This window comes from Oryzias latipes, chromosome 23, assembly GCF_002234675.1.
Source record: "Oryzias latipes chromosome 23, ASM223467v1".
In the NCBI taxonomy this organism is placed as follows: Eukaryota; Metazoa; Chordata; class Actinopteri; order Beloniformes; family Adrianichthyidae; genus Oryzias; species Oryzias latipes.
The window spans coordinates 13,427,627-13,448,398 of NC_019881.2; the positions used below are offsets into that span (position 1 = coordinate 13,427,627).

At 39.9% G+C, this 20,772-nt stretch overlaps 1 protein-coding gene across 1 annotated transcript; it reads left to right on the top strand.

Annotated features, from left to right (window-relative positions):
• Positions 1–505: 505 nt before the first annotated feature.
• On the top strand, positions 506–13,368 carry gpr37 (G protein-coupled receptor 37). Its single transcript, XM_004083134.4, has 2 exons — positions 506–3,838; positions 11,662–13,368. Exons 1-2 carry the CDS (start codon positions 2,804–2,806, stop codon positions 12,478–12,480), a joined length of 1,854 nt encoding a protein of 617 aa, XP_004083182.1. The 5' UTR covers positions 506–2,803; the 3' UTR covers positions 12,481–13,368.
• The last annotated feature ends 7,404 nt before the right edge of the window (positions 13,369–20,772 follow it).

The following is a 20,772-nucleotide window of genomic DNA, read 5'->3' on the forward strand; positions in this document are numbered from 1 at the left end:
CAGCTACAGGTGCTGGCATGTTAGGTTCTATGGTTAAACTTGGCTCAGTTTCCAAGTCCATGGTTTTATGTGCACCCCTACTGGCTGGAATTGGCTCCAACATCACATTTTATGTGGAAGCTCACTCGCTACACGTCTGTTTTTGGGCCTTTCTCTTTTTCACAGCTGACATGGCCTTTAAAGACCCACCCTAATCATCTTTTGAGCAATCTTAAAAGTGTTCCCAGTGGTCTTTTCATTATGATTATGCCACCATTAGCCAAAATTTTAAAAAACAAAACAAAAACAGTGGTTTTCTAGGATATTGTTTCCACAGAGTGGAAGTAGTTCATTGGAAATGTATCTCTGAGTTGTTGGTAGGATCGTTGGCCTCCCTGGTTCTGAGAGGTCTCTGTTTCCATGCTCTCCCGCTAGTTTACAGCCCCTCACAGCCCCAACCTAACCTTACTGGTGCAACAAAAACATCAAGAAATATTGGAGCTATCCAGCCGCACAGTTTTGATCCAGAGACCAGCTCCGACGAGGAAAACAAAGACGTACATGGATCTATTTGTCTGCAAGTGGATGCATCAGAATAGAGCGGAGCAGGGAACTTGCTGGGTGTATTTTCTATGCCACAAATATTATCTTTTTCAAATTTAATTTTTTTCATCTGCTTCTGATTTCATAATTATTTCAACAAAGAAACACTCAGAAATACTATTTTTTGCATAGTTTTCTTTATATACAAAATTGTTCTCCTACTTGTGCGTCTTCAATGAGTCGTTGCACGTGGTCCAAGACCATGTACAGCACTCAAAGAAGACATAATGTTCCCACTTCATTTAGTCCTGAGAGTGCGTTGAATTATTGATCGCTCTCAGTCACAGATAGGGGTTTTTCTGACTGTATGTTTAATCACTTCATGTCTGTGCTCTCAGAAAGACCTGTTAGACTTGGACTTGTCTGATTTGGTTTACTTTTTACTATTTAAAGATCCACTCTGATGAAAAAGGTGCATTTTAGTGTTTTTGTGGCATTTTTCTGCGTAAATAGTCTCGCTCTGCAGAAACTATGTCCTAGAAAACAACACAGGTTTTTTGTTTTTGGCTGCACAAATTTTTCAGTATTCCGCCTTTTCATTTTGATCTACTTTTTTTCATACAGAATTCTTTGTAATGTAAGAAGGCTGAAATTTTCCCTGATAAAGTTCATCCAGGGCCCAGAGGAAAGCATAGCTTGTTAGTTTTCAAAGGTTAAGTCTTCAACATTGACTTCCATTGATCTCCCATGTTCTTCAGCAGGTGGTGGAGGTCAAAGGAAACAGCACGTTCAGGTAGAACACAAAGACTCCAGCTTCCTGTCCTCCAGGGTTCTGTCATAATAACCCTCCAGAGCCTGGCTGTCCATTTCATGATCGATCCGACTGACCTCCCCATTCCTTCTGCTGCTCCATGCTGCCCCTCACAAACTCTTTCAGCAGTTTTTAGGGGTCAGCATGGGCCCGTTTAAAAGCTGTTCTGTGTTTAAAAAAAAAAAATCTCTCTTAGAATTTCAGCGTTGGTGGAGCAGCAGATGCCATGTGGGAGTCAGACCACATTTGTACTCCATGTGCATAAATCAAAACATCAAGATGAAAATGCTTACTTCTTTTAAGATTCATCTTACACTTTGGCAGCACTTTGCCACCATGGAACAGATCTTGGTTTATACATTTCACAGTTATCTTTGTTAAAGATTCGTTTAAATTTTTTTTATATAATTGTTTAGCAAAATTGTGTCAGAATCCTTTGAAAATCCTAAAAATGTGTATATTATTTGGAAGGCTTAGGTCTCACACATTTATTTTTATGTTGTTGTTTTTTTTCCCTTTTTGAAATCAAATTTTCAGTCATAGCTTTAAAATTGTCTCAAGTAAATTAAAGCAGCAATTTTTTCTTATTTTAACAAACAAAATAAATTCATTCAGGTTTTACAGGTTATTGCATTACTCTTTCATCCACTATTAAATGGTTGGTTATGCATCTTTGGCACAAATCAGAGCTGTCAGCCCCAAGTCCGCAGAAATTACAGTGCCGCCTGTGCGTAAAAATCACTGTAAAGCCTGTAATAAATGTATTAATGTATTAGCACGTCTCATATCGGGCGTGGCAGGCTCGCCTGTTGGTGGTGGTGGTGGGGGGGGGGGGGGGGGAGAAACACACGACGCTACTCTGCTCCCGGGCTGTTGGATGCTCCATGATGGATGAGGAATGACAGATCGGGGTTAGCCGCCAGGGGAGTCCATTTTCCTCCAGCACACGGTCCTACCCGAGCGCAGAGAGGAGGAGGAGGAGGAGGAGGAGGAGAGAGATCGGCAGCAGAAGAGGAAGAGGCAAGGTGCCTCCCTTTCTTCCCTTTAACTCTCGCTTCCCCCCTCGCTGTGCACCACAGCCTAGCGGGCTTTCCACGGACTGCACCCGCATTGCCGCTGACCCAACCCAGAACGCACAGAGGCTGAAGCCGCGTGCCTGGAGATGCAGGTGTTTTGTTGCTCTGTGGCATCGCTGCTGTGTCTGCATCCCGAGTTGCTGCACTGCTCGAAAATGCTCAGACTTTGCACGCGGCAGTGACGCTCCTGGAGGAAATAGTGCGGCTCTGGCGCATGTCCGTGCGCTTGGATAGTACAAGTTTGAAAGGCTTCCATCGCGGATGCAGCCGTACTTAGGTGTGTTTTTTTTTTCACCATGGGCGTTGACTAAAAGACAGAGATTTACCAGCTGCCAAGTGAGTATGAGGAGGCACTTGTGAGGACTGTGGAACTCCGCTCAGTAATCGCTGGATCATGCAGATTCTCCCGCCCGGGACGTTCTTCCTCTTACTTGCCCACGCACACGTGTTGTCATCCTTGAAATATAATGGAGAGGCTCACGGCAGAGTGGAAAGCAACAGCAGCAGGACTTTCCACGGCTGGCCCTGGGAAAGTCATCAAAACAAAGCCCGGGAGCGCGCGTACCTGCCGGCGCACGCCACAGGTGCGTCGTCGGCGGAGCAGCCGGCGCAGGGGGCAGTTATCAGAGCGAAGCTAAACGCCACTCATCCCTGGATGAGGGTCGCTGCAGAGGAAGTAAGGCGAGCCGGGCACACCAGGCGGGACTTCAACAGGACCGTGACGCCCCCGGAGGATCCCAGCAGCGCCTCACACTGGGACGCGACGCGCCACCACAATAGGAGGATAAAGTTGAATGGCGCACTAAGTATCACGGAGACGCCAGCAGGTGGACACTACAATGCAGCTAAGGCATCTATAGTAGGAGGGGGGCAAGAGGAGGGTGAGGAACACACCAGGGGCACAAAAGACGAGTTGAAGAAAACCCTGAGGAGGGGGAGAAACAGACTGAACAAAAACTCCGGAGTTGTGGCTCAACCTCACTCGTCGCCTTGGGAACCCATTCCTAAACCAGTTGCCCTCACCTCCACCGACCTGCCCTTTGACCTATTCACCAGGAGAGCTGAGCTTTTCACTTTCAGGGAGGAGAATCCCTGGGACGCCACTCCAATCACCCCTCCCGGGTCGCAAGATTTTGGGGAGGAAATTAAAAATCCCTTCTACCCAGTGACAAGTGAGACTTTTGGTGCATATGCCATCACCTGTGTGTCAGGGGTCATTTTCCTGGTGGGGATAGCAGGCAACATTGCCATCCTGTGCATTGTGTGCCAGAACTATTACATGAAGAGCATCTCCAACTCCTTGCTGGCCAATTTGGCAGTTTGGGATTTCGTGCTCATTTTCTTCTGCTTGCCCATGGTTGTTTTCCATGAACTGACAAAGTCCTGGTTGCTGGGGGAATTTACCTGCAAGGTGGTTCCCTATGTGGAGGTAAATCTGTCTTTCTCTGATTGCTCAATCTGCTTTTTAGGTTTCAAGGACAATTATTTCATGTTTCTGCAGGTTTGAAATAGTTTTCAACTGGGCCTCTTGCAATTAGTGTCGTTTTTGCACCATGTCAGATCTTGATCACACCTTTGAAGTGAAAAGACAACTCTACTGGACGTTTGTTTATGTGGAAATTTATTTTAATGGAAGATTTCAGACATCTCTGAAATCTTTTTAGTTTCTCAACAGGCTTTGGATGTGATTTATTATAATGATGTTTTGCGTCTTGTAAAACCCGCTGGTGCACAGTTCTCTTACCCTTGAGGCCATAAGACACACCAGCCCAATTACAGCCTGTCATATTTAGCAATAGTTCTCTTGCCTTCAGCCTTGCTTTACTGGAAATTTAAGTCGTTGTTTTTTAATGTCAAGAGATATTAGGTTAGCTCGTTGTAAAACACAAATACTTTTCTTTTGTCTCTTCCATAACAGCATCAGATTCACCCTGGAAAGTTTGACTCCAGGCTTAAAAAGCCAGAGGGATTGATGAGTAAAAAAATGATCATTTGAAAGAAGTTCAGAAATTAAAATAGCATTTTCCCCCTTGCCTGCCATGCTCTGTCGCTTTTTCAGCTTTGAAATTCTCCACCAGGTCTATGGGAGCTTAAGGGGTCTCCTTAGCAGAAATTTGGGGGGCTTTCCTGCTATATAATCGAGAGCAGGGGTGTCCAACTCCAGGCCTCAAGGACCTGGAGCCTCCTCCTGGTTTTCCAGAAATCCTGCCCTAGCTGCTGCTGATTACCTGGATCAGGTGTGTTTAGTCTATCAGGAGCTTTATTGGCAGGTTGGTTTGAAAACATGTTGGACACCAGCCCTCGAGGCCTGAATTCTGACACCACTGATCTAGATTAATTAGTGCAATTAGTTAAAAATGTCGAAAAATGACAAAACTAACACTAATTTTGCTCTGATTATCAAATGGTAAATGGCACATACTTACTGGTATATAGTGCTTTACTACCATCTTTCACAGTCCCATTTACCCATGCAAACACATTTACACACTGCTGCTGCTGAACATTGGCACCAACGTATAACCACCAGGAGCAATGTGGGCTTCAGTGTCTTGCCCAAGGACACTACGACACATGAGCAGGCAAGGTGGGAACCAAACTTGCATTCTTCCAATCAGAAGTCGATCGCTCAATCTCTGCACCATGGCTGCCCTCGCAAATGTCAATTAGAGTTCTTCACCTTTTTTTTTTCTTACTTCCTATTTTTGGTTCACTGAACAGTTTGCATTCACATGAGGTCAACATTAATATCTTTATTTTTAGGGATTGAGTTTGCATGAGCTTTCATGTCTACTAAACAAAGAGTTTTGAGAAAACAAACTACTACCATAAACTTGTCTACAACCATTTTACTGGTTCTCTGTCTTAGATGCATTGGTCCTTGTTCTAATGTTCAGCAATAGATTATTTTTTGCTATCGTCCATTAATCCATTTCAACCATGAGGTGTCCCGGGGGGCGTCTTTTGCCTTGTCTGCTCCTTAGATCTTCCTTGGCTACGTTCAACTCAGCCTCTATTGCTCTAGTACTCAGGTCTGTTACCATCTTTTAATGATCATCACCTCTACTCTGTCGGAACAGTCATCAAGACTTGTAGATATCACAACCTCCTGAAATCTAATGATATGTACCATGCATGGGGTTCTCTTTCCTTGGTGGGGCTCCTCTTCATACATCTTGGGTTTTTTTTTGTTTGTATGCTTCCTTTATGGCCATTCTTTTATCTTTGATGGTGGCTTTGAATGCCAATTATATATTTCACAAGTGCTCCATCCACTCAGTGTCCCATCTTGGTGTGATGGTCTTGAAACTCAGCATGCATTATGAGGAGCTTTCTTTTCATCATTAGCTTCCATCCCCTAGTTGCCTTGTGTGTCAGTGTGGTATCTTATTACAAGCATGCATGTGTCAGTGTTTTTTGGGATTTGCCTTACTCTTTCTAGGTAATATAAATCCGAAATCTGCATAACCTTTTTGTAGCTAAATGTGCATGTCTATAGAGAATCGATGCTCCTCCAATTCCTTTTTTTAACGTCATCCATCAGGCCAAAAAGCCATGCGTAATGCTCCCTGAGGCCAACATCCTCCCTCAGGAGCATTTGATTAAGCGTGCACACACACAAAATTTGGAGTAACTTCTTGACTGACACCAAACAGATGGACAGGAAACTAATGCTCAGACTAAAGAGGCTCAATCGCGTACAAACACAGCAGATGCAAAATGAAAGGATTGAATATATAATGCATGAGTGTTTAGGTGCTGTCTCGTTTTATCCAGAGTTCAGTGGAGTTTTTTAAAAGAGGAAAAATAAATCAAGGTTATGCTGTGAGCAAATGTGTTGAGTTAGATTCTTAGTATGATTAAGAATCGTTAAAACTCTGTCATTTTGTGATCACTTTAACCCTTTAACACTTTAGATGTCGCCGGCGACACCTAAATAACACTTTGACATAGCGTAGGTCTGCGGTGTTAAAGGCTTAATTTAAAAGCAATGTCGTCCTTTTTGTGGGTCAAATGAGTCCTTCTATCTGTGTTTCATTCAGTCATTTGCTTTTCAATTAAAAACAGGAAAAAAAAATTGAAAAAAGACTAGTTTTTAATTTTTTATTTCCAAAACAGAAACGAAAAAACATATCTTATCTTTTTAATTGAAAAACGAATTAACAAATTATACACTGATAAAAATATTACGTTAGTACCCAGCGCAGTTTGAAATTCATATTTCAACACTGGATAGTAACCTTCTCAACAGGTCTTGGAACAATATACGCACCCATTAAAATGGTGGTATAGAGGATAAAATGTTACCCTTTAAGACGAGAGTTACACACAGTTTCCTGCTGAAATCCTCTGAACCATGGCAGATGGCACAGTGGATTTAAGAGGGAAGATTGAGCAAAAGGCGACTGAAGAAAAGCAGGAAAAGAGATAAATGGATAGCAGAAAAACACAGATTGGTGGATGGACTAAAGAAAAGAGGAGGGCACGACAGGAGCTTTATAGAGCCACAAAGGAATTGAAGGTGATGCAGGTATAGTGTTGAAACTCGTGGTAATGGAAGGACATATATCAGCTTGATACTTTCATTATCCCAACACTCCCGTGCACTGACACCCACACTCAAGAAACTACATCACTGTTGCAGTTTTGGTTCCTTTATATGGTTATGAAATGTGATATTATAGTTCAATTCAAGCCCAGATGAAGTTTCTTCTGTCTTTACAGCGTCTATATGTTATGAAATATTAACAACCCCATGAATCACAGTGAAACCTCCATTAGTTTATAGATAATAATAGATACATTAAGATTTTTTTTTTCTAAAGTTGATTACAAATTAAGGTCCATCCATTGCTGTGATGTTAATTTTTCATAATACACACACAGACACACACAGAGTCAGCAATGTGCTGATCTTCCAGATGGGTGGGATGGCCTTGCCTTTCCTGATCACTGCCTGCGGCTGTTTTCCCCTCAACCCCTCCTTCTCTTTGCATCAGCTATCTGTGATTAGAAACAAGCCCCAGGGGGAGTGCACACACAAACACAAATTTACACACACACAACTCAGAAGCACATGGTAGCCCTCATTCATACATTTCTCTAATGTGCTTAGCGTTAGCTATAGAGTTACAAATACTACTCTTGGTCATCTACAATGATCACGTCAATTCAATTATTCAGTGTATCTAATTAGCAGCTCTACATTATGCATGTGGGTTGGTCTGTGGAGCCAGCTCGCTGTCCACGGATGAATAGATGCCATGTTTTCCAGTACTGAAACAAGATTTGAGTTTGGTTAACCAAAATGATACGTGTCAGAAGCTAAAAAAGAACAGAAATTTCATGCATTGGAGGGAAAACAAGTATGAGTTTCAGATTAATCTGGCACAGATCTGCAAGACCTGTCTTCTGAGACTTGGGCACGATACAAAAAAAAATGAAAGCCTTCAAATGCTTTAATTGCTTACAGTTTAACAATCGCATGACAAGAATTTTGAGCTGAAACTGGATTCTTCTAGCATGTACTGTGCACAAAGAGCACGGACTGCTTTCTTCCAATGCCCCAAAGAAATCTGCCACAGGTTAGGAAGGAAGAGAAATAGATTGTGTGGAAGAAAAAGTCCACATCTCACTGTAGCAGCCTGAGAGAAACAATAAGACTAAGCATTATTACTTGCGGTTCAGTGAAGGAAAGGACAGTAGTTCTTGTGGTGCTTATACGGCAAGTCCATAGATGTTCAGACATGTAGAGAGGGAAGAATAGGATGGATTTCTTTCTCAGCTTTCAAGTATAGCTCCTTTCCAACAAAGCAAAGAAAAATTCAGAATGTGTAATAGATACACTTACTACAAACCCAATCCTGTTGTGTTACTTTAAAGAATAATACGTTTTAGGTATCGTATGTGAAGCCTTGGGTTTTCTTACAATACCAAAACAATCAAGTTAAGGTCATAATGTAGAACAAAATATAAGGAATTTCAATAACTCTGAATGGGGCAACCATGGTGCATATGTCGATGTGTCCCTGTGCAGGACACTGAACCCCACCTTGCCTGTGTTTTGGCAGTGGAGCCACTATCCGTGTGATAGTGGGGCTGTGGCTGTAAAGTGCCTTCGAGGAAGTAGGTTTGCAGACTGCAGTTTGCAGTCTTCCTCACCACATTCCTCATCTGGCCAAGCAGCCAGCTGATTGATGGTTGCAGTCAGAGGCAGAATCCAGCTGATAAGAGTTATGGTCAGCTGGAGCCTGCACTGGGTCACATAATCAACCTGGAATAAATATCACAGCAGGAATAACCCCATCCACCCAGACGTCATTACTTTCACCTTTCATAGTGTTGTGTTTCAACACGAGCTCATTAATCAGCTGTTAACGTCAAGTAACCCCAATAGCGGCTAGTTGGCCACACGTGGCTGCACATCCTCCACAGACCTTTTGCTAAGGCAAAAGCTTTTATGCCACCATTTCTTTCTCAGATGCTTAAACAAGATGTCAACAGGCCTCTATTAAAAATTGAACTTGAAGAAAATGTCTTTTTCACCTACTGTGCACAAAGCAAAATGAGCTCTTGATTAAAAGCTTTTTTAAGCTTCATTTCTTTTTCAGATCAACTGTAGTCAAAGGTGGAGAAGTTCATGAATAATTGGTTTTTATAAATTTGGATTAAAAACTCAAAGAGCTTAAAGTCAAAGCTTCACATTGGGTCATTAATAATTGCCTATTCATGCTAGCTGCACCGTTAACCCTTTAACACAGAAGTTGTCGTTCTTTTTATAACTTTTCGTTTACACAGTTAGCGTTATTCCAATGGATTCTGAAGCTGAACACTTGTGAAGTAGGTCGCTAGCACTAGCCACTTTTAACCCTTTAACACTTAAGCTGTCGCCGATGACAGCAGAATAACACGCTCTTGAACTACCAAGATTCGCAATTAACCTAACTGCAATTAATTCTGTTTCTTTGCATAAGAAGCAACTGGTTTGCATTGATAACCTACAAAACAATAACAGAGGGGCATTTTATTCATTTTTCTTGGCTCATGAATTGAAATTGCTTGTTGGTTATTTTGGTAATTGCTGTGTAAAGCTTTTTAGCTGATTACCCTGTTTGTTTTTTTTGCTAAAACATGCTAGGTTTTTATAGTCAGCTTTGTGTGTTTGCTTTACCTACGCTCGTCTATATTATTTCAAATGCCAAAATAAATGCTTTCTTTACAAATTAAGTAGTAATAGAAGTGAAGAGTTGAAACACAGAATTAAAACTAGGGTTAAATTTGCTGTTTTTGTCGTCTTTAGGTTGTTAATAACTAAGGAGTTTCTTTCATTTATTTCCTTCGAATGCTTTTTTTCCCCCCTCATTTTAAAAGTGAATAATTGCAGTTTTTAAATGTCAGAAATGAAAAACCACAATGCATTTCATTAAAAATAAAATAAGTAGAGAAGTGGCTAAGCTAAAATATGCACTCGCCTCATATTCTGCTGTAGTGCAGTACTTGAATTAATGAAGGTAATTACTTTTCCAACACCTATTATTTCATTACTGTTTGAAATAATTAGTAAGCCCTCCAGGCCTGAAGCTGTCAGGCCTGTTTGCTCCGCTCCAGGTAAAGCGAACATGGCAGGGTCAAGGCTTCTGCTGGGACCAAATGCCACATTAACATTGTTACTCATTCTCAGTGTGTCGGAGCTTATTTACCTCTTCCTATCGCTTTGCCCCAACTCCACCTTACTTCTCTTTTGGTTCTTTTACTGCAGCGTCTGACTGCACCCATTTGCATGTGCCTTCCACAAATGAATAGTCCCCCCCCCCATTGCCCATGTCTCTTTGACCATCTCATCTTACCACTACAAAGCCATGCTTGTTCGTCCTGCCCTTGCTCTACGCCCTGACACGCTGATCAAAGGGGCTTCACTCCACTGGCTGCTTTTTAAAGTCATTCCAAACCTGTTGTTCAAGCAATAAAATATTTACCATGTGCAAACACCTGTGCACAGGATAGCTATAGCACAGTCTTCAGTGATGCCTATTGAAAAACAACACGCTTTCCAGAAGAATCACTCAAAACACACAAATGCAAGGGTTGTACAGGTTGGTGATTGTTTTACCTCGTCAATTTATGATGCAAAATCAGATTGGTCTTCATTCTTGAAAATATTTTACATTTACAGTCAGGACAAGATATTTGGAACTGATGCAAATACTAATTACAGTTAAATGATGTTGGCATGATGACAAGTAATAACCCTTTATGGTCCAACAGTCACTTGATAGGAGTCACTGCTCACTGTGCTGCAGGCTGTGGAGCTTTTCTACCCCACTTACTCCTTGTTGTTCCATCTGGTTGCCCTTCATTAGCCTGGTTAGGGCCCTTTTGTGTCACAATGAATGTCTGCAGTCATGGGGGCTTCTGACACACACTATAACATCTATATCCGTCCAGGAAGACTGGAAGACCAGTTGGCTATTGTAATACATTCAGTATGAAGGAAATCAAAGGAGAGATTAGTGGAAATCAAAGAGGAGGTAGACTAAAATGATGAACAGCAGAGGTTTGTTAAGATGTGGTTCATATAAGGACAAAAATTCAAATGCAACCGTGGAAAAAATCCTTTGGAGGGTTTCTTTGCCAAAGGGGTGTGTAATCTGGCAGATGCTTTTACACTCAGAGGAAATATACATTTAATTTTTATTAAACCGATGTTAGTACTTTCATTGGATATTAATCCACCCCGTTCAGACATGTTGCTATCTGGCCTAATTTATTATTTTTCTTTTTACACAGTTTGAAGGACAACACAAAGAGATAAGAAGACCTCCATTGTTCATTTTTTGCAATAACACTTCAATGTGCACCTTTGGGCCACACAATATAAGCATGATGCTTTACCAGCAGCCATTCTTTGTCATTTGAAAAGCAAATGCTTTCCATCAAATATAATTAAGTAATTACATTTTATTCTAGACAGAATGACAACCTTGACTATGAACAGTGTCACCACGGCACTTGAATTGTTTGCACAACAGCCCACCTGCCTGTTGATGTAATTATGGGTTATTATTCTCTTGCTGAAGCTCTAAGTGCTTTAATAAACATAACTGTTGAGGCAATGGGACTCAATCAAGTCAATTTTATGAACTCTACAAGACTTCTGAGACTAATTGTGACAACATTTAATGTGCATTTAATGACTTATGTGAAGTTAGGTTATGACACCTTAAGGACATTTCTTTTTCTGTTTGTTTTTAGGTGGCCTCCCTTGGCGTAACAACCTTCACTCTCTGTGCGCTCTGCATTGACCGCTTTCGTGCAGCCACCAATGTTCAGATGTACTACGAAATGATCGAGAACTGCACTTCTACCACTGCCAAGCTAGCAGTCATCTGGATTGGTGCCCTCCTTTTGGCCCTCCCAGAGCTTCTCATTCGGCAGCTTGTAACAGAGGACGCCGCACTCCCAGATGAGCCTCCAGTTGAGCGCTGCATCATCAGGATATCCACCTCACTTCCTGACATCCTCTACGTGCTGGGTCTCACCTATGAGGGCGCTCGGCTGTGGTGGTGCTTTGGCTGCTACTTTTGTCTGCCGACCCTCTTCACCATCGGATGCTCTTTGGTGACAGCCCGCAAAATCCGGCATGCAGAGCAGGCCAGTGTGCGCAGCAACAAGAAGCAAATCCGGCTTGAGAGCCAAATGAATTGCACAGTTGTGGCATTGGCTATCGTCTACGGAGCATGCGTGGTGCCTGAGAACATCTGTAACATAGTTTCTGCATACATGGCTGCGGGCGTTCCGGAGCACACTATGTCCATTCTGCATCTTCTTTCCCAGCTGCTATTGTTTTGTCGGGCCGCTGTGACTCCAGCACTGCTGCTGCTTCTGTGCCGCCCACTGGGCAGGGCTTTTCTGGACTGCTGCTGTTGCTGCTGCTGTTGCAACCGCGCTCCATCCTCGGCGACGGGCAGTGACGATAACGAACATGAATGTACGACAGAGCTGGAACTGTCGCCATTCAGCACTATCAGAAGGGAGCTAAGTAACTACACACCTGCCGGATCCAACTGCTAAGCTGGCATTTCTCATCAGTGACTGACCTACATTTCCCATATTCAACTAGAAGAGCTTTACCTAGCTAACACATACTCTGAAATGTGGGCAATTGAGATTGGACCAAAACATGTCATTGAGCCAAAAGTCTTACTAAGTTCGTGCTAAAGCCCTAATTTTCTAGTATAAACAAAAAAAGAATATTAAAAAAGTAGTTTTTTAAATGGTTTCGGGTGCTGATCAAAGTTGAACTGTGTATAATTATACTTACCAATCTTGCCTAAAAGTTTTCCAACTTCCAATTTCTCTGGTAGGTCTTTAGTTTAAAAACCAAATCCTGGGGGTTTCAAAATCTAGGTCCTCAGAGTTAACTAAATCAGAAAATATGAAGGAAATTGTTTTTATGCAGTTCAAGGACCAGACAAAACAAGAAAAAATAATTTTCAAGAGTTTACAATAAAGACACATTTGGCAGTTATACCTTTGGAGATAATCAGTGCCAATCACAATAGGGAGAATTGACTGATAACATATTTTGTCCTTTTGTGAAAGAACTCTTTGTCTAACTAAACATCTAAACTCACACTGCCTTTGAAAGGACTCAACCTTGTTTACTGGATGCAAGTGCACATTTAAATGTGTATATGGTGTACATATGGTAACAACACTCACAATGATTACGCTACGCAAAGGAGATTCTACTACAGGATTCCCCCTTAAAACAGGATCACTAAATACTTTATATCAAGAACTATCCGGTCGATTCAGACACAACTGGGCTGGTCTCAGAGTGCATCAACATATAGATGAGTGGAATTTTGAGAGGGACATCAGAAACGGATTAAAATCAACCAACACAATGAAATGAACTGAATGGAGTGAATGTTTGATGGAATGGTAAGCATAGGAGAATAATGGAAAAGAAACCACTTTGGACAACTGCATAAAGACAATATATACAGTATGTCTCACTACAATGGATCGTATTGCGCCGTACACCTTTGGGCTGTATATATATATACATATATATACATATATATATATATATATATGTATATATATATACATATATATACATATATATATATATATATATATATATACATATATACATATATATATACATATATATATATATATATATATATATATATATATATATATATATATATATATATATATACATATATATACATATATATGTATATATATACACATATATATACATATATATATATATATATATATATATATATATATATATATATATATATATATATATATATATATATATATATATATATATATACACAATATATATATATATACACAATATATATATACTTTACACTTTCTTTGGTGCTCCTTGAGTGAAAGTATTGTAAGAAAACTCATTGGTTCAACTTAGAAAATCAAAAGTAACCCAACTGACGGTTAGACATTGTGATTATCTGTAGCTCCTAATGTTCTTGACTCACATGGAGTTTGGACACTGCCTTTCTTTAACTACAATACGGTTTCTTCAACCTTTTTACAAGTTGTAAATAATAAAGTAATAATAAATAATAAAATTAATTAATTTATTTATCCCACAATGGGGACATTTTTTCTCCGCATTTGACCCAGGGAGCGGTGAGCTGCAGGCTAGCCGCGCTCTGGGGGCGACAGCTGGCTGGGAAGAGCGGGGATCAATCCGCCATCCCTTCGGTTGTTGGACAACCTGCTCTACCGCCTAAGCTAAACATGAGCACTGGATTTGTAATCAGAATCAGCAGGTGTGGTTTATTTATTAATCTATTTATTGTTATAATACAATCTAGATATGTCAGGAATAATATCTTTATTGGAATTTACATCAAATTGTAATAAAATTCATTTTGTTGTGACCACCTAAAATGAGTGTAGCTGAGATGTCATCACTAGTATCCCAGAACAAAGTTTGGAATCATTTTAACCCTTGTGCTATCTTAAATGACCCCACCCTTACACTGATGTGTTCTCCCTACCATGACAAAGGTGGAAAGATTTCATGTAATCCATGGAGACCGGTGAGGTTCACAAATCATTGAAGAAAAAAGGTTCAGCGCACTGTCTAGTGGGTCTAGATGACCCAACTCCCAATGGTAAAGTGCCCAGGATAGCACAAGGGCTAAAGATGTGGTCCATTGTCAAGGTAATTTCTACCATTGATATTACATGGAGGAAAGAGTATCATGGATTGTCATTGAGAGTTGTCACTTTGTTGCTTAGAGGATTTTGTTTACAGTTTTTGATCAGTAAGACAACAGGTGCTTCTAGTGACTAAAGCTACGTTTACAGCTGCCGCAGCAACACACGTTCAAACAATCATCAAAAGACGTAAAAGATGTAAATGCAAGTATATTTTCTGCGTCCAAAACTCTCGCATTCAAGCATCCCTACCCAAGTTTTTAAGCTTCATCAGATAATCAGGTCATCAGATAAAAGTGTTGTCTGGTAGTTAATTTTAACATCCTTTTTCTACCTCTGGCTCAAGTCAAAGACTCACTTGGCCAATAAAGACAGTTTCTGTTTGTGTTTTTGTAATACCAGACTAGCGTCAAAGCATAAAAGTCTTTTATAAGACTAGCACAGCAACAAGAACTATTAACCCTTCAATACCAAAGCTGTTGCCAGTAAACAGGAAATACACATGCTCTTCAAACTACCATAATTCTTTGCACCTTTATGCCGAAATGCAACTCTTTACAATAGTAAAGTGCAAATACTTTATGGAAAGCTGCTTTTCTCCACCTCAGACTCAAATTTACTTCAAGTGTGTAAACAATTTACACTTTACCGATGTAGAGGTTATGGATCACCACAAAGCTGCTATTCCTATCTGCAGAATTCATTGGATTTACATCATTTGCGTAAACACTTTTGTGTTGTAAAGCGTTGCATATCAGCGCAAACCTACTTTTTTCTCAGCTTAAGATTTTGTTAAAATAACACTGACTTCATAAACACTTTGTAACATCTTGTACAATGCCCTGGAATTACGCTAATTGCGTAAACTGTAGAAGAGTAACATGAACATCAACATTGCAGCTAAAGCTTTCGTGTTAAACGGTAAAAGGATTGGTTTAGTTAAGAGGCAAAAATTAGCACCAAAAACTTTTCCCATCAAAAATCCTTTTCAGTTTGTTACTTGAGCTTCTATGAAGAACCAATGACGTGTTTCTATACAGTGTAAACAATACTGTACTGTAAATCCACTGAAAGACTACCACTCATCCCTGGGACAAAACAAGGGTTAAACCACTGTTTAGGAATTTAGGAATAACAGAACATTTAATAAATGGGTTGTTTACAGGACGTGTATGTGGTGGTTTTGGTGAACGTGAAACAGAGTTTTTTTTTTTTCAATGTTTTGATTTGATAATTTTTTAAACTAACAACAGTAAACTCTGTGACTCTGGTTTAACATTCATCTGTATAATGGCAATGAGTCTTTTTTCACAAAATATTTGCACTGCCAAACACCTTTTATCTGTTTATTGTGCTTATATGCTAGTAGTACTCTATCACCAGGTGTCTCAGTTAAAAGTCGTGTTTACTTTTAGTTCCATCACTGCAGGAAAAGGAATGCTTCTTAGAGAACAAATCTCCTGCCATCTGTTGGCTTTTACAAACTTGTAATTAGTTCATGGCGATCTGCCTCAGGTTGGCACTCGAGGTGGTTCATCAAGTTAAAAGTCTAAATTGACATAACGGAGCAGATATATTACACGGCACTGCAGACTGCTTAGCAATTCTTTTCATTACATTCACTATTTCAGGCCAAACCTGCACAAAAAGATGTTTTTTTACATTTAATATTGCCTACTAACACTGACGGTGTCTTTGCATGCAGTTTGTCAAATGAAAATTTCCATCTACCATGTTTTGCTGCTGGAACTTTAATGTAAACTTGTCTCTAAAGCTGATTCTCTTTTTTTCTGCATATTTCTGAAAAATATAGTCCATGAATGGCTCAGTTTGTAGTACAGTTCAAACTTTTTGATGGAGTAATTCTTGTTAGTCGATGAGATGTATATTTTGAAGTTTGTGAGTATTCTCTTCACTCTGAGCTTAATGTGTCTGTATTTGAATCCTGGAAATGTAAGCACAGAACCACTATTGTCTCCAAGTCTAGTCACTGGTTTCTAAATAGCTTTTTTTATATAGCCAAAAACCGTCCATTTGTTTATCAAAGATGTTTATCTTGAAAATTGTAAATTAAAATCTTAAATGTGCACTTAAAGTGTGATAAGTTGATCAATTTCTAGTCCGTTTCTACAACCACCACAATGTATACAAAAGTTGGGGATCATTTCGAAAACAATTTGGATCTGGATCTGGATCTGGATCTGCAGTGACAGAGGCACCTAACCAAATGTGAAGGATCCACTCACTTTGCACAGTGACCTAACACTAATAATATTTGATGAAAGTGTATCCAAGCCCGGGAGATTAATGTTTTAGCAACATACAACAGTTTGCAATTCTCACACTGTCAGGATGGAAGCTAATAAACTCAACAAAGTGTAAGAAGTTGAGCTTGAAGCCTTTAGACATTGGATCGCTCTATTTAGGTGATTTATAGGAGTAATGTGAAGCTTTTGGTGCTAACCTTATGGTGACCATGCATTATTTGCTCATCTGAACGACAGCAAATGCGCTTGGAGATTGATGTGATCCGAAGTGCAAAGTTTCTCACATTCCAGTTTTTTTTTTCAGGCTAGAGCCACTTTATTTTTTCACACCAGCAGGCAATAGAGCACAATAAGGTTGCCCTCCAGGCTATCATCAATCCAGGTGCCATTTGTGGCCAGCAAAACATACCCATTAGAGGCCATACACACAAATGCGGCACTATATCTGTGCTTTTGAATGATTTGCTGGGTTGCTGGAACAATTGAAAACACAAGGGTTGACACAAAATATTTCCGTCTTTAATTTTCCAGCATACTGTCTGATCCATACAGAAGGCCTTTAGAAGCATAGTCTCCATAAATGCAGGGAGAATGCCCTACTCTGGCTAATGAGACAGATAATGAGCAGAGAATGACCATGGCACATCTGCTATGAGTGTCATTGGAAAAGTGGGATGTGTGCATCACAGCACATTATACTGATACAAACTAAAAAAGATTCCATACCCTGATGTTCACAGTTCATAGTTGTTCAAATATTTGACATTTTCTTAAAATTGGTAAGCTTTACTGGAGCTTCCCTGAAGCACTTATACTGCTTACAAGGTAACAATATGTCAAGAGATGCCTTAAAGTTCTGGAAAAGCCCCAACAGTGTGTCGGTTCTGTAATTACCCAGTGATTCAGCGTGTAATGGAGATGTCAAAGGTGGTTTTCAACAATAAAACTAATAGAATTAATTGTCTGAAAGAAAAATAAACTGAATTATTAAGGATAAATGTAAATAACATATATTTATAAAGCACCTTCCCTTTTTAATAAGGCCAAGAACGCTTTACAGTCCTATTCACCCATGCACACACACATTCACACACTGATGGTGGCTCCTCTGCCCAACACTGGTGACAACCTTAACCAGCAAAGGCAATGTGGGGTTCAATGTCTTGCCAAGAGACACTTCAACACGTGGACAAGGTGCAAACCGAACCTACTCTTACCCTGACAAATAGTCAACTGCGCCTGCCCTGATTCAATGCTGGATTCTATAAATGGTTTTTCTATCCTAAAATCAAGAGTTGAGGTGTCCACGTGGCTCTGTGCATGTATTTTATTTTATTTTTTTTGTATTTTTGATCTTGGAAAGTTCTGTTAAATATCATTATGCAGGGCAGCACACATTTCCATTACTATGCTGATGATACTTTCCTATATTGATCCATTGAAACTGGTAGTCTGTAACTACACCTGGCTGTAACCCTGTTTTAAAAACATCCAGGGATTTACTGGTTCCCATGGACTGGCACATCTATCATGGCTTAAGTGCTTTTAAACAAGATACCTTATTCCCAAGTGCTCCTTGAGTAAGTCACTTGGATTTGCCCATTTTTCCTGGTGGAACTGATGGTAAGGAAGGAAAATCCCTTAGAGGACAAATAGTTAGAAATGTAAGACTTTGGTTCTTTGTTTTATTTTTAAACCAAAATAATCTCAAGGATTTTTTGTAGCTAAACTAGATAGACAAAGTTTAATGCACACTTGGACCATACTCGCTTCTTAAGGCCCGTACACACCGGGACGAATTTCGCGCGCGATTTTCGCCGACGTTTAACGCCTCGTGACAAAACAAAGGGCACCAATGAGAGTGTGCACACCGACGCGAAAAAACGCCACGCATCAAAGCGTCAAAAAAAAAAACGCCTCGGGTTCGTTTTTTTTTTTTTTTGACGCCTCGCGTCGAAATCTATTCGACCAATGAGAACGGCGCTTTTGCACACGTGTCTGGAGCTTCTGAAGTTACAGTAAAACACAACTTGGGGGCGCTCAAACACAAAATTGCCTTGCTAAGCAAACATACCAGCGAAGAAGATAGACGCCAAGTTGCATCTACACAGCCGCGAAGAAATAATGACGGACATTCTAAAATATCCCCGAACCAACTGGAGCAACTGGTGCTTGAAATATTCATGTTTTCTTTGTATGATTCTGACAAGCGCGTAAATACTTGCTCTCTTCTTCTGAGTGAGGCGACTTTAAGAAGCGTAAAGTTGCGCAGCGCAACCTTGTGTACAGGAGTATTTCTGTTTTACATTAAGCGCCATCTAATGTCAGGGAATGAAATTGCATGTTCACACGGCTCATCGTCAGCGGAAATCGCCTGGGTGTGAACACAAAAAACGTGGCGAAAAACGCTGGCGAATAACGCCTGGCGAATATTCGTCCCGGTGTGTACGGGCCTTTATAGTGACTCCAAAAGCAAAGTAGGAGTCAAAAGCTTTACTTCTCATGTTCTTCCCTCATGGAACCTACTAGACCAACTATTTTAATGTTATAGATAGACATAATCTCTTTTCCTTTCTGGCTCTACTCTCAGTAAATGTTTTGTTTGTGTCTTGTGTGTGTACTATGTCTCTTGGTAAAATATTGCAACTGTTTTGCTTTTCATTGTCTTCATACACTCAAACTAGTTGAGATCACCAGATGGCAGATGGTCACACTTCCAAAATGGGTTTAGTTACAAATGTCTTCCTGTTAGCAGTAAGTGATTTCTCCACTCACACCTCATACACAAGGAAGAAAAATAAATACTCTATTTTCTCTTCTATCAGGTTAATTGAAGAATGAAAACTTGAAAGGATGTTAGATATAAATGTAGATCACTTTAAAAAATGTTATAACTTGTATCATTGATATTGATACATTTTGATTGGGTTGATTTCTATAACTAATATTAACCAACATAAAAATAATGAAGCTCCTCTTTATACGTAACAAACTATCAGAAAAAAGGAAGTGAAGCTAAAATTGTAAAGAGACAAAAAGGAAGACAGAAATAATTAATATGTGCAGAATAATGGGAAAGCCAAGTCATTTTTACGCACCAGTGCACAAGGGTAGATAAGTGCAGAAGCTTATCTGCAGGGCAAAAGTCTGCAAATATTTGAAAACATCCACTCCTAACTCATTTGCGAACAATATGGCAGTTTTTTCTGCTTGCATTAAAAAATATGGCTATAATTTTATGCATTTTGAGTAAAAAGGACTATTTATACCATTCATTAGTGTGTTATCTTTCAAACCATCCTACACATCCTGCCTAGCTGCACTCTCCTGCCTTCTTTTGTCTTTTGGATCCAACAAGTGCACAGCAAGAGGGATGGCAACTGACGCTGTGAGTCTATATGTGATAAAAACGGAACCCTTTGAGCTTCAACATAGCGGAAACCAGGGATCTTGCATAATCACCTAAGATCTTCTCTCTGATCTCTTGATTTGAAAATAGCATTTTATCAAAACAAAGAAGGAAAAAAAAAACAGGTGAGATATGTACTTAAAGCTCAGATTTATAATGTTCTGAAAATATGGCGCACATAAGAATCTTCTGAATTTCTTTAAAGTCCCCTATAACATTTAAATTCAAATAAAAATGTTCCCAGTGGTGTTTTATATATGATTTATATTTTTTTTTACCAAAATCCCACAACCTAAATGTCTTAAAAAGCCACATATCATGTTCAACAGCAGGGCAGACAGATGAAAGCTGAATGCCTTTTGTGTTGGACATATTTTATTTTAACAACAGGGGTTATGAATCTTCTGACAAACCAGAGGTATGTCTGAGTAAACCCCTTTTGTAATCTAAGCCAAACTTTATTCATTC

Bases quoted from the DNA above. Each gene is read 5' to 3' on its own strand.
- gpr37 (XM_004083134.4), top strand. From the start codon at position 2,804: ATGCAGATTCTCCCGCCCGGGACGTTCTTCCTCTTACTTGCCCACGCA. The intron at 3,839-11,661 runs GTAAATCTGTCT...GTTTGTTTTTAG, and splicing joins AGGTGGTTCCCTATGTGGAG to GTGGCCTCCCTTGGCGTAAC.